The 23,459-nt window shown below is 38.6% G+C and overlaps 1 protein-coding gene across 1 annotated transcript in view; it reads right to left on the bottom strand.

Moving 5' to 3' along the window:
• Brinp1 (BMP/retinoic acid inducible neural specific 1) overlaps positions 1-13,647 on the bottom strand; it is a 133,499-nt gene extending 119,852 nt beyond the window's left edge. The window contains exon 1 of the mRNA XM_038335301.1: positions 13,430-13,647. Coding sequence (XP_038191229.1) covers positions 13,430-13,647 — 218 coding nt within the window. The remainder of the gene's footprint in view (positions 1-13,429) is intronic.
• Between the last annotated feature and the right edge of the window lie 9,812 nt (positions 13,648-23,459).

Raw genomic sequence — 23,459 nt, 5'->3', positions numbered from 1 at the left:
AGAAAACTGATCTTGATTGTAAGAGGCCACTTTACCATCTTGGAGACTCCTTATCAAGTTATAGCAGTTCAGGATAGTATATTTGAAAACATCACCTGCTACTTCTTTCCATGTGTTTTTTTTCTTTTAGAGATCATTTTGTAACTTTCGGTTTTCCCAATCGTTCCACTCTCTACTTTAACAAGAGCGACCTAAGACAGGTAGAGGTTGTGCTATATTAGTCCACAACCTCTGATAGGCTAGTTGTTACTCTCAGGATACAGTGAAAAAATTCTGCACTGAGATCGTCACAAAAAACAGCAGGACATATCAACTGTCTCAAAGAAATGAGTGACATTTAATGTTTTGGGGTCCTTCAAGGGAACACATATAGGTTTGCTTTCAAATATGGAGTACCTTTGTGAAGTAATATTTTGCACTGCTTGCGAATTCACAAAATCTTGCCCAAAATGAATGGTTGGCATGACATGAAGAAGGCAGCATTAGAGGTCAAAGTGTGAGAAGTAGTAGGCAACTGTGCTTATCTGAGAATTAGATGAGATTACTACTCTTCCTGTAGTTTTGCATGCATTATTTTTTCTTTAAATGGCCAATAAGCATACCAGAACATAAATACTTCATTAAATTGTTTTGTTATGAACACTTAATAAACATAGTTATTAGTCTTTCTTTGGCCTAGAGGAAATACACCAAAAGTTCACTGAAGCAATAAAATCCTGAGTCACAGTAGAGAATCATGGGAGCTTTTGCCTTAAGATAAAGTTCAAAGTAGTTTATATAAAGTGCATGGGGCTTTGCAACCTAACAGTGCTTCTTACTAACTGCTGGCATGCTGATATATTTTTTTGTAGCAACTCATACTAAACTACTTGATAACTGCAAAACAAGCTTTACTTGAGACTGTTCCAAACATATGCATGCACATGTATGTGTACACATGAGCACATGCAGACACACACACACACACACACACACACACACTGTTTTCCTTGATCTTGCATGAAAGATTTTAGAGTCCTTTCTTGACATTACTGACCTATTTCTAGCAGTCCTAATACTATAGGTCAGTTTGGCTTTTTTTCTTTAGCTCTTCTCAGTTGTCTTTTGGTGCTCTTGATGTGTCACTACTGATTTAATGACATTAAAGACTAGCATAGTATTTGCAGATAGTATGGGCCAACCAGTGCACAGGCACTTCCTTCTTTTCATAAAGTACAACAATCACAAGCCATCTTTCAACACTGAGACTCTCCTGTCATTTGTATTCAGTTCCTTTCTTCTAATTCAAAGCACACTCCCCTGTCAATATGAAATAAAATGGCTGTCACATGAGCAGCATAGAGGACTGTCACAAACTCTCGGGGAAAGAAGCGGCACTTTGCTGACCCTCTTTGAAAAACCTACAATTGCATTAAGCAGAGCTCCCCCCTACTCTCTCTCTCTCTCTCTCTCTCTCTCTCTCTCTCTCTCTCTCTCTCTCTCTCTCACTCTCACACACACACACACACACACACACACACACACACACACACCTAACTCTGAGAGTTGCTGATTGCTGTGAATACAGGTGGGAAACCATCCCTAGGGACCTAAGGTCTCCAGAGAACATACATCAAAGATAACCTAGCAAGCACCCTGAACCAAGAACTGGAAGGTGAGATGTCACAGATTTCCCTAGACTAATTAATTAGAAGATTGCAAATCATAGGATGTAAAATATACCTGGAACTGATGAATGTATGCCGATAGCCTGAAGATGGTTTGCCATTGTGCTAGCCTCTTATTCGTATCACATGGGACCTCAGGGTATCAGAAATCTCTGTCTCTTTGGTCTTGTATCTCTGTGGCTTTGTTAGTAGTGTCCTCTTGGTCTAAGAATTGTACACAGTCTACCCTGAAAAGTTATCTATTACACAGAATTCGTGTACTGGAAGTTAAACTAAGAAACCTCAAAAAGAATGAACAATGTAGAATCTCCAGGTTTCTGCGCCCCAGCTACTTGTTTCTGCCATCAGTCTTAAAGTACTTACACCATGTTATCGTATATTCTGTTTGCAGTTCTTCCCAATAACTTTTGAATTATCCCTTTGTTGAAGAAGAAGTTGGAGCTCAGTGAATTTAAGGACTTATTTACAGATCATAGTAAGGCTGTCCTCACTCTAAGTACTGTGAAGCTCCGCTGACCATTTTAGGGTTCCCATAAGTTATATATTGACTTCCATCTGTAGTCTCAATCCAAGTGAGCAAGGAAGAGTCAGGTTGATATGAAGTGTAGAATTCAAAATTATTCTCTAGACCAGTGGTTCTCAATCTTTCTAATTTCGTAATCCTTTAATATAGTTCCTCATATTGTGGTGACTCCCAAAGCATAAAATTATTTTTGTTGCTTCTTCATGGTCGTAATCTTGCTACTGTTATGAAATGTAATGTAAATATTTTTTGAGACTGATGTTTGCCAAAGGAGTCATTACTCACAAGTAGAGAATCAATGCTCTAGACAGTCTGAGAATACACTTTTAATAGACCCAATAATTCTTGTGCCTAGTAAGTAGGCCTTGAGAATTAAGGAACTTGCCTGAAGGCAGAAGCCTGAGGAAAAAAAAGGGGAGGTACCCAACAGATTCAGAATTCTGCAAGAAGTATATATCATGCCAAAGGTACAGAACATAGAACTGGGGAAGGTGGGTCAGGATGGAGGACAGCAAGAAGTCCGCTAAGAGGGAAGCTGAAGCTGAGGTGGTAAGTGGAACTTGTCGTCCATCGACTCGGTCACCATTGATAAAAATTCTTCTTTTCTAACTACTACCATAGCGTTTTTATTTCTCCCTCCCACTCACATCGGTTTCCTGCTTCAGACCTTCACCTTTCTACCATTTTCTTATATTAATTTTTAACCTATTGAGTCCCAGGAGTGATGTCCCTATGTATGTGATCAAGTCCCTCATAAAGCTGACTCAGCTTCTCCAGGAGCTTTTGTATGCCAACAGCTCCTCAGATAGATGGTTGTGGGGCCTCACGACACAACCCATCCTGAAATTTTTAGCTGGCTTGAGCCATGTAACTCTTTTGTATATCAGCACCACTACTGTGAGTGTCTATGGCGGCAGTCACGCCATGTCCAGAGGATTTGTATTACAGCACTCTCCATCCTCCAATACTTACATTCTTTCCTCCCCTGTTTCCCACTTTTCACTGAGCCTTTGGCATTGGGGTGGGTGGAGCTCAACGTAAATGTCCAGTCTATGGATAAATACTGATAATATTAAGAGCTTATGCTCAGGACATTAAACAGTAATGATTTTCTGCATTAACCACTACCCAGGTCAATAAGAGTCATAAAATTTAGGGATAGAAAGATAAACTTTTTTTTAAGAGAAACTTATTTTCTCATCAAAGTCCTGGGTTCAGTTACCATCACTCACTTGGCAGCTCAAACCCATCCATAGGCACGTGCAAGGTATGCATACATATATGCGGGCAGAATCTATATACAAACAAAGCAAATCTTTAATATCTTTAAAGAAAAATAAAAGTTTTAGACTTGGACTTCTCCAAACTTTGGTCAGAAATGCTTTTTTCCTAGTTCTTATGGCAAGTGATTCTAACTCTGTGACTTGAACCCATTACAAATCCATAGCTCAATCTTCCTCCAAACCCATATATTACACTAGGCAGACTCAAAGTCAGTTTTTTTCCACATTGCAAATTCCATTATCAAAAATGAGAATTAACTTTTTGGTAGGCACAAATATTTTACAAAATATGCACTAAAGAATAAATTATATTTTAGTAGATAAAGCAAAACATATCCTAATGTGTCATGTTTAATAAATAGTTGAAAGTTTTTGTGCCACCTAGATGTCCTTCAATGGAAGAATGGATACAGAAAGTGTGGAGTACACATTAGAGTACTACTCAGTGGTAAAAAAAACAATGACAAAGCCGGGCGGTGGTGGCGCACGCCTTTAATCCCAGCACTCAGGAGGCAGAGGCAGGCGGATCTCTGTGAGTTCGAGACCAGCCTGGTCTACAAGAGCTAGTTCCAGGACAGGCTCCAAAGCCACAGAGAAACCCTGTCTCGAAAAACCAAAAAAAAAAAAAAAAAAAACAAAAAACAATGACATCTTGAACTTTGCATGCAAATGGATGGAAATAGAAAACACTATTATGAGTGAGGTAACCCAGACCAAAAATGATAAATTTGGTATGTACTCACTCATCAGTGGATTCTAGACATAAAGGTCAGTGAGCCTATAATTCCTGATCATAGAGAAGCTAAATAAGAAGGTGAACCCAAAGGAAAACATATAGTTATCCTCCTGGATATTGGAAGTAGACTAGATTGCCAGGCAAAAATTGGGATCTTGGGGGTGGGGGTGGGGTGGTGGTAAGGGGTGATGGGGTGAAGTGGATAGAAAAGTGAGGAGGGAAGGATGGGGAGACCCTGGCGGAATGGGATGGTTGGGATGGAGGAAGGAACGGTGGATAGGGGAGCAGGGAAGAAGATATCTTAATTAAGGAAGACATTTTAGGGTTAGCAAGAGACTTCACTCTAGAGGGGGTCCCAGGTATACATGGAGATGTCCCCAGCTAGTTCCTTGGGCAGCTGAGGAGAGGGAGCCTGAAATGGCCCTTTCTTAAATCCATACTGATGAATATCTTGCATATCACCATAGAAGCTTCATCTGGCGATGGATGGAAATAGAGACAGAGACCCACACTGGAGCACACGACTGAGCCCCCAAGGCCCAACTGAGGAGCTGAAGGAGGGAGAACATGAGCAAGGAAGTCAGGACACGAGGAGTGGGCCCACCCACTGAGACAGTGGGGCTGGTCTAATGGGAGCTCACCAAGGCCAGCGCGATTGGGACTGAAAAAGCATGGGATCAAACCGGATTCTCTGAACGTGGCAGACAATGAAGGCTGACTGAGAAGCCAAGAACAATGGCACTGGGTTTTGATCCTATCACATGTACTGGCTTTTGGGGAGCCTAGTCTGTTTAGATGTGCACCTTCCTGGACCTAAATGGAGTGGGTTGGACCTTGGACTTCCCGCAGGGCAGGGAACCCTGACTACTCCTTGGACTGGAAAGGGAGGGGGAGGAAAATGGGAGGTGGGAAGGAGACGGAAATTTATAATAATAATAATAATAATAATAATAATAATAATAATTCATGGAAAAAAGAAAAAAGTTTATATTTTTAAATTTTATGTCTCTGGTTATGATTATTGAAACTCAATGTACAAGATTTTTCACTGCATAAGTCAAGGTCAAAACATAAACATAAGAAGAAAGTACTATAAGTAGCTATCTAATATGACTCTGATAATTACCTGGAAATTATCAGCTTGAAATGAACCAGCAGTCTCAAATTCCTTCCATTGTTGACTCTAAGGCCTGGAACTTACCATCAACAACACTGAAAACATGTGCACACAGTCCATGAGAATTTAGTCCTAGGCTATGTCCTGTTGCCTTCCTAGGTAGTGTTTCAACTGCCTGAGATGCTTCTCTCACTGGTTTCCAATGACAGCCCCAAACTCCTTGAACACCGGCACACTACCCATTCTGTAAAGAGCCTTCCAAAACTGTGTAATTTCCCTTCCATCTTTCTACATCTTTAGCACACTAATCTACAGATGGCTTTGCCTCCATAACCATAGTTTCTGTAGCATTAGTCAGTAAAGAAGCTTCCCACATGGCACTGATAATCAGTCTTTTGGTCACTCTACCCAGAGATACCATGGATTGTTTTCAGTCATGGATAAAAAGATTTCTGCTCCCATCCCCCATGAAACAGTTCAATGTTAAGTCATCATAAATTTAGAGAGCAGTTTAAAAGTGAATGTGTAAGTGCAGGTGGTCCAGAGGAAGATTCTTTATCATCTTTTGTTGTGGTATATTTGTATACTGTGCGGAGATATATTGCTTTGATTATTGTAACAAAAGTCTGAATGGTCAATAGCAAGGCAAGGTGCATAAGCAATACTTCCAGACAGAGAGAAAACTCTGGAAAGAAGACAGGTGGAGATCCTAGCCAGAGGAAGAGGAAGTGGGACGTACAGGAGGAGAGATGATAGCCATGAGCCATGACATGGCAGGATGTAGATGAATAGAAATGGGTTAATGTAAGTTTTAAGAACTAGTTAGGAACAAGCCTAAGCTACAGACCAAACTTTCATGATTAAAAAGATGTCTCTATGTTATTGTTTGGGTGCTGGCTGACAGGACACAGAAAAACCTGTTACAATCCTTAGTCCAGGATTTAGGGCAGAATCTAAAGTCTTAAGAGCTTAACTGTTTGTCTTCTCCAAATTTCCCCTACCAAATTAGTAACCATTTGGAGGGTCACCTTAAAGATCTTTTAACAGGATGCTCCTTCAAGAGAATGGCCAAGTAAAATTCATTTATAGACACTGCTCATGATTAAAACCAGACAATTATTCGCAGAGATTTCAATCATTTGGAACACATAGAAAATGTTCCAGTAATGTCACTGGAGCAAAGAAGAAAATATAACACAGGTACCAATTTGGTGGCAATAAAACCATCATGCTTGGAATTGGAAGGTCAATTTTAAATAATCAACACTGCAGATTACTTTTGAATTGTCATGGTCCAAATAAAAGTTGTTGGCTGTCTTTCTGTACCCATCTCCATTTAGGGAAACTTAGCAGGAATTTTGGATCAAGTAAGGGTAGAGATTGAAGCCCCCTACAGAGAACCTGAAATTGGCCATATGAACAAGGAATATTGTCTCATATTCATCTTTTTTTCTCTGTTTTTGAGCCAAATAAATATTCTCTAACAAAGGAAGAAAAATCTTGGTTATTACAGTTGGTCTGAGCTATGTTGTTTTCTTTTATTTTGCCTTTCTGACAGAGGTCATATATACCTGACTGAAAGAAAGTATCTAAACATCCTGTTTCCTAAAGAATACTTCAGTCAGAGCAGCACCTCTGAGAACTCCCAGAGTAAAGATTACCTGGAATAGATTAGTCACTTTCCTTAAACACTTGTCTAAGTCAAAAAGCAAAATGACTTAGGTTCATTTCTGAGTGCCTGCCACCGAGTAAACACCCATACCAGAACATTACCTGACAAGACCTTTTCCATTTGCTTCTGCAGCAAAACACTTTGAGATCTAACTTCTAAAATATGGCCTTCCTTTAAACCACCCCATCTCAAATTCATAAAGAACCAAACCTATGAAAATTTTTATAATATTCTTTTTAACATCCCCTTTTTATATTTGAGAAATACAAATTTCTTTCTCAACCTTTACAAACTGATTTCAAAACTGATTTTTAAAAGATATAATAAACTGAATGACAGAGCAAAATTAAAGCTTCTGATTCCATTGCTGTCAATTAAACCTGAGCTTCGGACCAAAATAACCAGAATAAAAATCCCACATGATGATGGCACTTTTTAAGGAGGGGCCAGGTACACAAGTGGAACCCAGATCTCTTGTAATCTATATTAGCAAAGGCAGCATTTGAGACATCTTTCTCATCAAAAGGAGATAAGTCAAGGAAATTTGGCCAAATATCAGAAAATAGTCTGGAAGTAATAAAAGTCCTTCAGTAAAGAAGTGAGCTTTATGTTTCCTCAATGTATATTGACATCATCTGGGAAGCAATAGCATGGTTATATTGTATCAGACTTGCCTATAACAGCATGTATTCTGACATGAATTAAATTTTTACCTTGTAGATAAAAGAATTTACAAAGAATCATTGTAAAAAAAAAGAAACAGTGGCAATCATTTTGACAGTGGATACAGTACAATGTTAGACACTGAAAATAGCAATGTATCATGTTAGTTATTTTCTTCATCAATATTACATACAATAGTTATTTTTATTAAGCTCATTATGAAGTTATTTTTCTAGAAAATACCTTTTAATATCATGTGAACTAATAATCAGTACACTGTTAGAAATACTGTCCTAGAACCAAGTGTCAAGGATACACACAGAATCAGAGGTTTGAGACTTCCTAAGCACAGTTTCTTGAATGAAACAGTGACTAGCTTCTCTTTCACATTTACTTTTCTGAAAGTTTCTTACAATGTCTACCACCTTGAATATCTCTGACTCCCCCATGCATAGTTTCTTCCTTCCTTGATTCCTCACTGTATACCAATGAGTAGGTGTTAGGTTAGGAATACTTCTCATTCATATTAGAACCATACAACACCATATCCATTCATTTATTCAGTGAGCTTTACCACAAAACCTATTAAAAACATTTTGTGTGAGAGACATGAGAGAACATCAGGACTACACATTAGAGCTGAGATTAATGCAGTTCTGAAACAGATATGGAAGAAAGGCAATTAAATTTGGCTTACCAATATTTGACTTATATTCAACTTTTAGGTGCATGTACCAAGCTCAAAGACAGGATCAGCATAAGCCACAAACCACTTTCATTGATACCTTCAACGAGAGCTACTCAATAAAAAAAAAAAAAAAAAAAAAACCCTCAGCTATAGCACAGTGAACCTATTTGCCACTGTCCTCCCCTGACTCAACTTTTTAGAATCAAGGTGCATAATGACACCCTAATTTTCTTACAAAAATTGAAATTAATAAGTGGTAGGTAGAAGCAAGAAAATTAGAAGTTTAGGGCTAATCTCCACCGCACAGAGAATATGAGACCAGACTAGGCTATATGAGTCTATTTCTTAAAAACAAATGAACACCAACCCTCCCGTTTCACTCCTCAAAAAGGAAAAGCAACAAAAAGACATTTTTGAAATAAATGGCCAAATTTATAATAATTACTGATGATCTCAAAATCTATAAACAGGTAACAGAAATGTAATAAAAAACATTAACAACATATTCACCTATCTGAAATAGAAGCTAGAACTCAAGTTTTCTTAATCTTTTTTCTACAAACTTCCTAGCAGCTTATACTCAATATTTCTTTTCCTCATCACAATTACACCAGACATTTAATACCATCTCAGTTTTACAGACAAGAAAAGTGAGTGTCAGAAACTGTAGTTTGCCAATAATAAATGTCCCTTTGACTAGGTAACCAACCAAGCACTAAGAGCAGGGGCAGACATGAGATCAAATTCAGGGATCATATTAGAGACTTGCTCTTGGACCCTTGTTTAGAGGTTCCAAGAGTATGATAAGTCATCTCACTGAAAATATGGGTCAGGGTCACAGTTTCATCACAAGGTAGCTGTGAGGAGTTAGTAACTACCACACTTGTGCTCCTAACCTAAAGTTAAATGGGTTATTTAATTATTTTTATCGTAATTCGTAGCTATGATTTAAACTTTATAAAGTATTTTCCGATAGTTTGCATGTGACTAAGGTGGTTAAGCAGAGCCAATTCTCTTTCTTTAGAGTACCTAACAGAGACTTCAAACACAATACAGCTTGGGTCCCCAGACTCTAAATTCAGCTTCTCCCCTTCAGAGACTTATATAAGATAAGTCTTAGTGGAATATGGAATCTCAGAAATGGAAAAGGCCTTGAAGCCTACCTCAGCAAACTTACCCTTTGGCCATATGAGAACAGTGCCTCAAATCATTCTATTCCTTAATCAAAACATAAAGAAAGAAAGCAAGAGAGGTGGACAATATCTACTATGTGAGAGACAAAAACTTCTCTCAGCTTCATACATCACCCTTAGCTCAAGTCTCCAACTCTATCTTTCATACTGTCTGAAGTGACAGAATATGTATCTAGCAAACTCCAACAACTGCATACATACATCAGATGGCTCTTCTTGTGCAACCAAAATGGAATGATCTTCAGGGATTTTAACAGTGCTCACACTATCACTGGGAGTGACTCCTCACATAACTTTACAGTCTATAGGCAGAATCTGTGCACAGATAAAAAGATGGATTTAACCTGCATAGGTAAAAAAAATGACTTTTTTTTTCAGCTTCCAAGTCACCCTTGGTAGTAGCCTAGAATCTGGAGAGGAGGGAACTGGCTGAGACTTAATGACTCATTTCTGAACTGCCTTCTAACATTGAGTAATATGGAAGACTTTTAAGATATCTCTTTCTTTAGGAAGCAAAATCAATCTTCAGTATCCATGTTATCATACAGCAAGCAATACATGCACATTCAAATATGCTTTAATGTTTCAGCAAAGTGGCAAATAGAAAGGAAACCAAATCAAAAGATAATTGGCTCAGTTAACATGAGCTAGTTGGTGCTTGTTCTGACCTGCAACTGGGTGGCATATGTCTCTTTGTATCCATTTACATACATTTTCATACACAGATTACCCCAAAAGCCAAACCAATGAACACAGAATTCATTATTTTCTAGGACTATCAATTCTGGATGTTTTCCTTTGTAGCACTTAATATAAGTGTGTGCACACACATGGTTAATCAATGTCACTCTCTCCTCTGAGAGGAAAGGCGGTGTTTATTTTCTTCATTATTGTATCATCATCCTTAAACACAGTGCTGTGTCTATAGCCACTGTTTAATAATTATTCAAGTATTACATAAAGGAAAGACAGAATAACTAGAGGACCAAGGGTCTGGCATCTGGGTGGAGTTCCATTATTTAATTAACCAAGTAACCTTTGTTAAATCTCACACAATTTTAGAGCTACAAGAATCTTAGAAATCATTTCACTGAATGACTGAAATATTTGTTTAAATGTTGGATTCCATTCCAACAGAGAACCCATGTGAAAACCAAACTTTCAAGCAGATGTAAGCCTTCTTTTAATGGAATTGAAGGGCAGAGAACCCTGCCTGGTCAGTCTTTTTGAGCTTCTCACCATACTACAGTGGTTTCTATAGCTACTTAAATCAGTCACCAGCAATTCGTGAAAGCACAGGCTGAAAGTTAGTAACCTGGATCACATTGACAAATGTGGAATGTGGGATAAGGAGAAAAAGACAGGATTCCCTAGCACTGTACAGTACACAGAAAATTGGAACTGGGACCCACCTACCTATAATTCTAGCACATCTGTTAGTATGGTTATGAACTAATAATCATACTTGGTTTCAAGCCCATTTTGTCAATTCATTGGCTCTAAGACTTTATTCAAGTCACTCATAAAATGGTCTTTTAAATGGAAAAAAAAATACCCAAATGACCCCAACTTTGAAAGTGTCCTTGAGAGGCCCAAATGAAAGACAAAGTTATAAACAAAATAAAGCTCTAATTTAAAAAACACAGACAGAATTAAATATCTGAATCTCAAAGACTCATGTCATGCCCCAGCTTTAATGCTCAAAGCTCCAGATTACCCTGGATCAAGAGTTTCTGAGATTGGCACATCATCTCCAGCAACCAACACATACTCATAATCCTTAGCTTATGCATAATCATAAACACCAATAGCTGTATTCTGCTAGAAATGATCCTAAGGATCTAAATTTGAAATGAGGCAGTTAAGTATTGTTCTCAGGTAATTTAAGAATAGTTCTCCCCAGAGGAAGCCTTTTGAATCAATCATTATGTTAGAATTCTGGTATTTTCTTTCAAGAGCAGAAATGCCAACATGCTTTTATATTCATACTTAGTTTCCTTATTTTATACATTTTTTCTTTGTACATTACATTTTCATAATGTTCATAGGCACCTTTTCCCAGCAGTTCAATGATTACTTTCTATTCTTCAGGGCCCATAGAAAGTTCACCTATGAACTCTTGCAAGGCAGAACAGCTATTGTGAGACCTCAAGGCATTAGTATGATAACATTTATAAGATAATCATTTTCAGGGGTTGAAACTTCAAAATTCACTCATCTCCAGTAATCAGGATCACAGAATGGTGTGGCTACTTTCCACATCGACCACTTGAAAACCTAAAGTCTTAATTCAGGCCTTGCTCTCTGCAGGCCAACAAGCTCCTTCTACCCTGCATTCTTGCTTTCTTATTCTAACTATCTCTGCAATGTCAGATTTGCATTTTCTTTTTGAACATTAAGATAAAAGTTGCAAAGTGGTTTGGGCATTTCTTCCATTATAATACAGTACTCATTTTGTGGTTATAATAACAAGCATATAGCACATGTAAATCTGCACATCAACTACAATGACATAAATAAATGTTATACATGTGTGAACATTTGGATAAAAACACACATGAATGTGTGACACTAAAAGAGATTTAAGTTACTTATATAAAGAGTTATTTAATTCAAGTTAATAAAGAAATAGAGAAATACATTCTAATTAAAAATTGAGGAATAAACTAGCATTTTATAAATATGCCAAGGATAATATAGTTAACTTGAACATGGAACCTAAGAAAAGTACATGAAGAAAGTACTGGTGGTTGAGGATTAGAAAACAATACTTTAAAGTATAGCACTTACTGTCCTGAGTATCTTGAACTAAAATATATGTTATCATCTCCTGCCTTCCTATCTCTTGTCCCTTTTTGTCACCCAATCACCAAGTAGAATTCTTCCTGAAGTTAACTTACATGACTACAGATAGATTCCCTCCAAAGTAGATCATTGGTTATAAATCTTGTGCCCCAGAAATCTCATCACCAGGTAATAGTAGCTCACAGGACAGGACACACTAGCCCTGATAGATTCTATCACAAACTATCGCCCGTTGTGATAGCTTGATGCTCTGAGAAACAATTTCTACCATCTGAGGCATTTTATCTGCACCAGTCAATTTCCCACTCATTTTCTCCTGGGAGTTCTCTGTAACTCAGGATTGTTGCAAAAACTCCAGTCATTTGTCCCTTCCCTAAGTCACCTATTTTACATGACTACTACTAGTATGTAAATAATTCAAGTAGTTTTCTCCTTTTAATCTCTCTACTGTGCTTGCACAATGTGACTCATTTACTGAACCTTCAGAAGGTCATTCCTGTACAGAGCTTGGTCCTTTTCGGTGGGTGTAATTACCATAAGTTAGTAACCAGTTCAGACTTGCTTAAAAGGAAAAAAAAAAAAAAAAGGTTCTTCAGTCAATATCTCTACTTTACCACAAAAAATTCATGAATATATTTAGTTAGAAAATTAGATTCACTAATAGTATTTGCAAAACAAGAAGATTATCATGACTAGGAATTCAGGAATACCAGGAGTTAAATCTAAGTTCTAAAAGGTTTTAAATTGTTTCTTTAGGAAACATTATTTGAACTAGTTTAGACTCAGTTGCCTAGTAAAACAGAGAAAAAAAAAAAAAAACCCAAAACCTACATCAGATGAATAGAAAGTATAAATAACATACTGAAATAAGTATCATCTAGTACACTAAGTACTAATAAATATTGGTTATTTGGACTCATTAATATTTTATGCAACATTGAATAGATTCAATTAACAGCCTATAGCAAGGTCACAGTCCCTTATCCTAGAATATTTCCACACAGCTAGGTGTCAGACAATGTCTTGTCTCTCCAAAGTACAACAGAAAGGGGAGGTAAGGGCTCTCTTAGGCTAAATCTTACCTGTATATTTTATATCTGGTTGTAAATCCTTGACGGTGTCTTTCCACAAAGGATAGGTAGCTCCTGGAGTGGTGGAAAGGCCCCCTGTCTGAAATAAGCCAATCAAATTCCTTGGAGACATGTTGGTCTGTCCCAGCTGGCTCCTGGTGGGAGGGCTGCACTGAGATACGGCCCCATACAAACAGGAAGTAGAGGAGCTCAACAAACCTCCAGTTCATGCTTTTCTGCCGGCCTTTTTCCTCTCATTCTTGCTCCATTCTGTGGAGTCCTGTAGAGAAAAAGATCAAGAGGAGAGGAAGGAAAAGGGAAGAGGGAAGGGAAGAAAAAGACAGTGAAAAGAAAAACAGGAGGTTAACATATCTTCATTAATAGGTCTTCAGTAGATTGTTTTAATGTTTATAAAAAGATTACTGCCTTGTTAAAAGCGGGGAACCAAGGGTGACTGGGACACATAGTTTTACTTTGCCTTGCTGTTCACATGCAGTGTGAAGATATATGAACTGCATAGTCTATGGAGTATAGTTTCCCTATATATAAGGTAAGGGCATCTCTCTCAATCCTTGATGAAGTACAGATTTCCAGGTATATGTGTTTTAAGGGTGAAAGAAATAAATTAATGCAGTAACTAAGTCTAATGCGTGCAGGTAGAGTTATGGGACAGAATTGATGTTTGCCCCATGTTCTGCCTTGACCAAACACCTGCCTCTCATTGGTGAGACTTGAGGAACAGGAGTGTCTTTTTCTTCTTTTACATCACAGGGAGGAACACACTGAGGATTTGTCCTCTTTTAGTCTGGCCGGTTAAATGCACAAAGTCTTATAATGTTCTAACAACTGTCTATTCCGGGAGGTTACATTAAGATGAAGAACTCTTACAACAGGGTAAAGGACAAATTTTACACAGTTCAGTGGAAGGTCTCTGGACACTCAAGGGAGTTTTGGGGTTTTTTTATTTTTTATTTTTTATTTATTTATTTATTTATTTTTTTTTTTTTGGTTTTTCGAAACAGGGTTTCCCTGTAGTTTCTAGAGCCTGTCCTGGAACTAGCTTTTGTAGACCAGGCTGGCCTCGAACTCAGAGATCCGCCTGCCTCTGCCTCCCGAGTGCTGGGATTAAAGGCATGCGCCACCACCGCCCGGCTTCAAGGAAGTTTTTGAAAAGACTATTTGTTGGTACCTATAAGCTTCAGTGTGTCCTGACCTATGGAGAGGACACTAAAGATCAAGGGTTGGGAAAGTGGGCAGGTCTTGCCAACCTCTTTAGTTATGCAGTGGCACTATATTGGACAAAATTTTGTTTTGAGAGAGACCTTAGGTGGGCATTTTTTTTTTCCTGAAAAGAATAGAAGCAAATCACCTGCTTTCAAAATTTCAAAGTTTAGTTTTGTATCCTATCTGGTAGTCAATTGCTAGCTTAACCATATGCTGCTTGCCCCACCTTTTTTTTTTTTTTTTTTTTACTAAACAACCTTGCCACACTTCACATGACAAAGGCAATACATATTTAAGTTGCATCATCTATAAACAATATTGTTTCATGAAAATTTTTGTTTGCCTTCTTTTCCTCATCTATAAAATGCAATTAATGAGGATACCAGAACTAACATGGTGCCTGAGTCAAACAGGGCAGAGTGCTCCCTCTCCCTCCCAGCACAGAACAAATGCTCAATGACATAATTGATAATAATTGTCAAAATCAACTTGATATTAATGTTTCCAGGCTTTGAGATATAGCTCAGTGGTAGAGCACTTACTGAAACCATTGACTTGATGTTTTCAACTTAATGATCTTCTAAGAAATACTTTTGTTCAACTTCTTCTTATGTTTAAATAAAGCCTGATCCTTGGAAGTCATCTTGGGTCATGTCATCAGGGACATTATCTTCTAATCCTTTGAAAAACTGTTGTTCTATTCTGTCCACCCAACTCTGTCTTCCGAGTTTCTAAAAATCTATGTCAGTGGCAATTGTCTTGCCCACCTCTTTGTTTTATGCCTGCCTTGTTTACTGGGCTGTGAGCCTTTAGGTGGCAAGAAACTTTAGAAAGCTGTGTTTTATCTTGGCTAGTCATGTGACTGTGAAGTCACAACCCTTCACTAGACCTCATAATTTTCTGGTTATCATTTAAAAATATGATGAGGACACACACATTTTGTGAGCTGTAAAAGCTATATACATGATTAAGTATTCCTCATTTGGTGATTCTCCCAGTTGAATATGGGAGGTCAGTAAGGCTAGGAAACAAGAAATAAAAGAGGGATGCATGGTTCATTACAGCTGAGTATTTCCCTCAATTGTTCAATTGCACCATTTTACAATGAGATGCCACAAAAAAAAAATCTGCCTGTTGTTGAAATCCCCAGCTGTCAGGGTAAGGGAGGTGGGCATGTATGCTGAGTGTGAGATGGAAAAATCTAAGGCCTGAGGTTTTGTTCAGGTCCTAAAACAAAGCTCTCCATGTTGAGCACAGAACTGTATCAGCGACAGCTGCCAGGTTTGTCTGCCAGAACCCACCAGAGTGGCAAGCAGGGTGTGGGAGCAATTGTTCAGTGATTCCTGGAGTGAACTGCAACAAGCTGGAATCCTACTGTGCAACCCATACAGCCTTCTCCGGAGCTTCTGCTGTGAGTGGGTGTGACTGGGAGCCTGTGAGAGAATAGTTAACTGTTGCTGTGAGGAGACAGGATTCAGGGCATTTCAGGCTGCAAAAGGTTATTTATCTAACACTGGAATGGTGTGTGTGTGTGTGTGTGTGTGTGTGTGTGTGAGAGAGAGAGAGAGAGAGAGAGAGAGAGAGAGAGAGAGAGAGAGAGAGAGAGAGAGAGAATCTTCAGCCTGTCATCCTAGGAGTATATTAAAAAAAACTGTTTAACCAAGTTTCTCACAGCCCTAGGAAGACCTTTGTCACAACCTTACATCTAAAGTGATATTCTTTATATCTGATGGATAGAGGCTAGGGTTGTTACTAAAAACCCCAGCATATACTGGAGGGCCCCTTATAATGACATGCGATGAGAGATATTAATGGTTCCAAACTGAGACTCTCATGCAGTTCATTTTACCATGACCCCAGCAACATACGTTGACTCCTATCTTCTAGCTTCTCTAAAGTAGTTATACTTTCTGCCTTTGTCTTGGTTAGGTAATGCCCTACTTGCCTCTTGGTTTTGAATGTCTGTGATAATGTAGATTACAGGATTATGTGAGGTTAGAATGTATTTCTGTTGACTTAAAAAATTCATAGTCTGGATGGAAATACAGCTCAGTGGTTGAGAGTTTACCTAATGTGCATTAAATATTGGTAGGCAATGTGAGGATAGATAGAAGAAGATACCGAACTCCACATTTCTGTGTATAATGAGGAGCTTCCTTCACTCTGCCTCACAGCTCAGTCAAACTACCATCCACATTCATCCTGCAAAATCAACAAGCAACAGATATACTGCAAATAGAATCCTCTGTGCTCCAGGACCATGGCAGTTGAGCCACAAAGATTACAGAGATCCCTCAGAATCTTCCACAGAATATTTGAGAATAGTTGATTTTCTAAAAGGTTCATAAAGGGGATTCCTGCCACCAGGGATTACAGGCTAACAGTTCAGGTTTAGGCTAGTTGTATACCAAACATGGTCTTTAAACCTTGTGATCTTCAAGGAGTCGTAGGTACTACTGCCTGATACACTATTTGACCCAGAGAGCTGACACAGGCTGAAACATAGAGATCATTTGATGCCCATGGCTGAACTGGACTCTTCATCAGCCTGCAATGCCAAGAAGTGAATCAAGTTCAGAACCTACACACCTGCTTTCTAATTGTTATATCCGAATTATTTACATCAAAACCACACAGACACACAAAGAAAAAGATAACAATAGCTGGTCCCTAGCCACCCATACCTAGTTCATTCTCTGGAGTCTCTACATGGATTACTGGACCAAGGCGCACATTTTGGACCAGAATACAGGAAGGGAAGTCCCTACCCCTGCCTCAAGTTTCCCTGAGGACTTGGGTCAATAATTACATCTTGAACGTAGCATATAGCCCCTGATAGCTCCAGCTGATCCATTCTGGTGGTCTCATCAGGGCTTTTACCACCTAATCTGGGTCTTCACTAATAGGAAGACCTAAAAAGCTGAAAGAGCTTGGCTAAGTTAATTAACTCCCCTGAGTCTTGGTTTCCTGCAACTTTTAGAGTACAGGCAGGAATTGAACAGGATGTTTTAAATGTAGCTATTTCAGCTGAATCCTACAACCATTGACACACCAGCCACATTCTGAATGGAGATCTATGACCACCATATCACACTTACCAAAAAAGCAGACGAAGTACACTTAGATGTATTCTTAACCTCTCACCCACATCACAGCATACAATGTCTTTAAGACTAGGAATTAGATTTGAGTGGAAGCTGACAGTGCAGAGCCTCCCACCCTCTCTCCAAACTCCTCAGAGGAGGGGGTAAAAAGGGGAAAGAACTCCTCCACCTCCAGCTTTGAGAAGAACTCTCAACCAGCACGTTAAATGTGCCCTACAGCTTAGGGAAACATGGTGGAGTGCTGCCTAACTCATGCCAGAGAATTCTAAAAAAAGAATGCTAAAGAGAGGAGCTGAAAGAGGCAGGCTGAAACCTGGCAGAAGAGCAGGGAAATGACTGCCTAAGGCATGGGTAAAAGGAATGTGCAGCCTCCTTCTTCACATGGATTAGAGACAGGCCACATGCTAGAGAAAGTCAGGGGGAGTTCCAAGTATTCCGCCTCAGACAGGAATGAGTCTAAATACAAGGAAACTTGAATGGTGCTGTCATTTACCCAGGGCCTAAGGAATGAGTTACAGCAATGCGGCTGAGAAGACATATATCCGCCCACATCAAAACCATCAGTAGCCAGAGAACTGAGTGGAGACAAAGTAGGAGGTTCATGCAGCAGGACAAGATGACATGACTCTGTGATATCAGAACTTAAGAAATGGATACAGAAGAATCCCAAGTACCAAGCCAGCCTGCAGCACAGCAGCAAGGCTTGCTGAGGGCTCAGAGCACCAAAACCATGCTATCAAAGAGCACTAGTCAGGGAAGGGATACTGTCTTCTTCACTTGTCAGTTATTCACCAAAACTTGTGTCCTCAGGAAACCAAGGAGTCGGAAAAGCACAGCAGGCAGGGGCAGGCACAGTGATAGTGCAAGAAACAGAAAACTCTGAACAGCGAGATCTACACTACCAATAAAATGATTTATTTATGGTAATATTCTATATTCTAACATGACACGAACTTGCCAAAAAGAGTAGGCACCTAAGCACCAGTTCCAAGAATGACTTTGCTTAAGACCCTCAGTGCCAGAATTTTTCTGTCTTAACTCCAAATGAGGACCTCTGCCGAAAACCTGTACAGATGCACACGACTATAGCAGAGAGAAGGCACCTGGATACCTGGTTCAGACTACTAGACTAAGTAGCTTATCTCACCGCCAAACACCTCACCACTGTTTCTGTCAAAAGTTCTTTTAAAAAGCCCCAGACAAAGAGCTGAGTGTTGTCCTCCTCCCTAGGACCCATCCAGCAGGACAAGAGCCCTGGGGATTCACCCTTTCTCTTAAATTTCCTGTATTTAGGTACCTCTTCCTAAGACTCATCCTCCCTTATCTAGGAACTCCAGTCTTTCAGTTTAAGACACAAGAACCAAAAAAGCCACTCATATGTCCTTGGTGGCCCTTAGGATCCCAGGACGTTAGCTCCCCAAGCTAAGCAAAAGAGCTAAAAAAGGTTCCACAACTCTCAGAATTATACAATATACCTATATTATTTCAAGTTTAATATCTGAGCCAAGATTGCACATAGTAAATAGAAGTGAGCTCAGATGTTTCCTGTGTGTGTGTGTGTGTGTGTGTGTGTGTGTGTGTGTCTTTAATGACCCATACATGACACTACATGCAAGTAGATATTAGAGAATACCTGCAGGTGTCAGCTCTCTCCATCCACCATGTGGGATCTAAAGAAGAACCTTAGTTCATCAGGCATAAAAGCAGGCACCCTTATCCTATGATCCATCTAACCAGTCCAAGAATTATTTTTAAAGTAATCTTAAAGTGTCCAATCTTGTCTAAACATTTATCAAACTATCAGGAAAAATCTTACCTAAGAACAAGTTTAAACAGTGGGAGAAAGCACCACACATATTTGATTTTATTTTCCAGTCTTGACATAGATATCCTTTTCAGCCAAAGTAAAGGTTTCACATTAAACACAACTCTGAGTCCACTTCAATTAAGCTTTAAGGTAAAAGCCTAACTACAATTTCAGTATATGACTCAAGACATACAAGGCAAGAAAACCGATTAAAAATTCTGTTAAATACGTTTATTGTCTATTTCCAAGTTGCACCTCAAATATCAGATAACCACAAGTCACCAAAGGCAATGTAGTGTAGAACACAATTCTGGCAGCATGCAATGCCTGTCTTTTTTCACGTATAGGACACTGTGATGCCATAGACTTTATATGTGCTGAGTGATACATTGCTGAGTGTTATTTTATCTGATTGTCACTAAAGCAACAACCAAAACAAACAACTGTGGATTGACAATAATTGGAACAATTTGAGGCATATGAACCAGAAAAAAATAGCAGAAACCTATAGAGGGCCAGTCACAATATGTCAAAATAGTATTATCTAATCACATTTGCCAATAGCTGGAGAGAACCAGTCAAGATATTCATGAAGACAGATACACTGTAGTTTTACGTTCATCTTAGTAATGGTGACCTCCACTTAAGTAGATTTTAAAAAAAGACAATTGAGACAGACAATTGAGTTAATGAAGTAACATATGTCAAACTTTACATGCATAGTCATTTAGTCATAGGAAAAGTACATTCTCACCTTTTTTGGTTGTGAACCTTAGCTTTTAATGACTGCACCCCACAGACTTTTTTAACTAAATGTTATGATTATTCTAAAAATGGTTTAGGACTCAATGGGATGAGTACTAGTTCTAATTTGTAAACACTGCATTTTAACGGATAAGCACTTCATCAACCTCTCTATAAAATCTCACAGATTTCTCAAGTTTAAAATACTCAATACTAAACATACCATTGTTCTATCAAAGATGACCTGCTCCCTTTTTCTCTGTCCCAGTGGCCCACACAATCTCCTAAACCATTCCTTTGAGAGACTTGGGACTTGTCTTGACATTCAGCCACCATCTCTATATCCCATCAACATACATTCTTCCACATACATCCAGTTCATTTGACAATAAAGTTTCCACCTATCATCATAGTAAGCTCAGAGTGATCCTACTGCTGTTTGCCTCAGAAATGGGTCTTCTACGAGTACATTTACCCTTTTGGAATATTCCTACTATAAACATTCATGACTCTTTACCACCTTTCTAACCTAAGCACAGCTTGCCAATAGCATATATCTATTGATCTAAGTACAGCTAGGGTGACACCCGTAATGGAGCATATTGAACCATTCTCCCTTTGATGCTCTCCCCACTTAGTTTTGTATTCAACAATCCTTTCCCCGTGCCACTCAGTTCTCACCTCAATGGCATGAATGAAACCTTAAGACCTGCATGGCTCAATAGTTTTGCTTATTTTGTTTCCTCCCCTTACTGTGTCCATCACCACTCTCTAATTTTATATTAGACATGAAAAACATAGACATTATAATATATTGAAATCTGTTAATGAGAGTCAATAATAGATCTTTGAGCACATACTACATCTAGATAGCATGTCAAATGCCTTTTTATTCTTCATATCATAAAAATCTACAGAACAAACCTATCAGTGAGATAAATTTCAGCATATGTATATTACAGACCACAAAACTCGGCTCTGTTACAATGTATTTTATTTTTACAATGTCACATGTTCTAAAAATATCACATTGTACAAAAGTGTTAGAATTTAACTTGATTCTAAGCCAATTATTTGTTCTATGGCACAGTGCTTTAATAAATCAATCTATGAATGCAAGGCATCCTTAGCAGGACAATCACAAGCTGTCACAAAGGTGGTGTGAAGATGCTAATGAAGAGAAGGGGAAAAACACCAACCTGCATTATGTACAATCTAGTAATACTGAATCTAGAGAAGAACACTAAAATCCTGATTAAAAGTTGAAGTATGTAGAGTTTTTATGTGATTTATGTGAAGTGTGTAGAATTCATGTGATCCTAAGTATTACATTTGAAATTAATAATGTAATCATAACAGGGGTGTAGTATTACCTATTGCATAAATATTTCATTTGAGCCACATTTAGAAATGGGACGGTCTGAATTCCTACATTTTGAGCTTTCTCCCCAGGTTATCAGCAATCTCAGCAGGCAATCTTTCAAAAGAGTAGTGAAATAACATTTCAGAGTGTTTTTCTGTGCTCATTCGTGGAAATGCATCAAATATCTATTGAGTCCTTGTATCCAAATAGGCTCTTCCAGACTGCGACACAAGGCTAGAACAGAAACAGCTGAGTTCTGAATAGAAACCCATGGAAGGGATCCTTCAGAGCAAGGACAGAGTATGCCGATAGAGCCTCTGGCCTCATCTTTTCAGAGAATGCTTCTTGGCCAGGAAAAAAGCACAGGAAAAAGATTGAAAAAACAGAATTACTATGGAAGCATTTTTAAAGAGAGGAATCCCAGAGAGTGAAGCAAGAGCCAGCTGCTACCCCTTGTCTCCCACTTCACTTCTATCTGTAGTTAAAGCTGACACTTGGCTTTTATCGCCTTCTGTGTGTGCCCAGCTCCGGGAACCAATCGTGTGGTAGAAACTAATCAATATTTATTGAGTGAATGAACTGTACAAATCAAGAGCTAGGATCACTCCCATGAGATCATAGTGAACCACTGACAGCTTTCAAGCAGAACAGTCCTGTTAGTGTTTTAGTTTTGATTGGTTTAACTGTAAGGGATACTGGAAAGCTTTTTAATGATAGTAAGGTAAAAATGGAGGAAGCTAATTAAATAGACCAGGTATAAGTGGCAAGAACAAGCTCCCTTATACAATAAAAGAAAATAAGAAAAATAGCAAGGTTTGGTGGGTGGGTAGGTGAAGTGAGGAAGCACCTATGTGTGGTGACTCCTCCGACTGGATTGGTGATTAGAATCAAGGATGATGCCATGCATGATAGCAAGTAGTAAAGACAAAGAATTTAGAATCAATGATAAGTGTCCAGGAAATATCCATCTGAGAATTTCCAATAAACAACGGGATCCTTTAATCCAAATGGGAAGAGACACTGGTATTAGCGGCAGAGAGTGTTGATCACTGTGTTCTAGTGGTGGTTAGTGCTCTTGGCATGGATGAGGCCACTCTGAACACCGGTGACTCACGAATAATGAAAGCAAACAATAAGCAATGCTCACACGAGCAGCATGAAGAAGAAGAAAAAACCTGTGAAGTGTGTTGAGGAGAAATTCCATAAACTCAAGAAGAGATTCAGAAGGCAGATTCAGTTGTCAAGCTTTAACAACTACAGAGTTACACAGCATAAGACCAGAGATGCCTATTGTACTTCAGGGAGCAGAGGTGGTAAACAGTCATTAGTAACTGAAGATTCCAAAGACATTTAAGCATGAGGGGGAGACTGGGAATAGACATAGACTAATGTAGAGACTTGGCAGGTGAGGAAACAGCTAAACAGTGGCTGCCAAGGTTCTCCATTCTGCCTATTAGAGACGGGATACAATGGCAATGAAATAAATTTCTTCTCATGGAAAATGTTTTTTATAAATTCATAAGTCAGCTATAATTAAAAAAGAAAATTAAAAACAAAGGAGAGAAAAAAAGTAAGTGCTCATTGAGAAAACAATATGAGGCCTAAGGTTGGAATAAAATGCCAAAGATACCGGGTAATTAAAGAGAAAGATGAAAATGTTCATGACTTTAGGGATCCATGTTGAGATAAAGCTGTAAACCTCAAATTGCAGGTCAATGAACTGAGTTTTCCAGATACAACAATACAACCGATTATTGAAGCAAAGGAAGAGAAAGCATAACTCAGAGAAAAGCAAATTAA

Source organism: Arvicola amphibius, chromosome 6, assembly GCF_903992535.2.
Source record: "Arvicola amphibius chromosome 6, mArvAmp1.2, whole genome shotgun sequence".
Classification (NCBI taxonomy): Eukaryota; Metazoa; Chordata; class Mammalia; order Rodentia; family Cricetidae; genus Arvicola; species Arvicola amphibius.
This window is presented reverse-complemented; position numbering and strand designations above follow the sequence as displayed.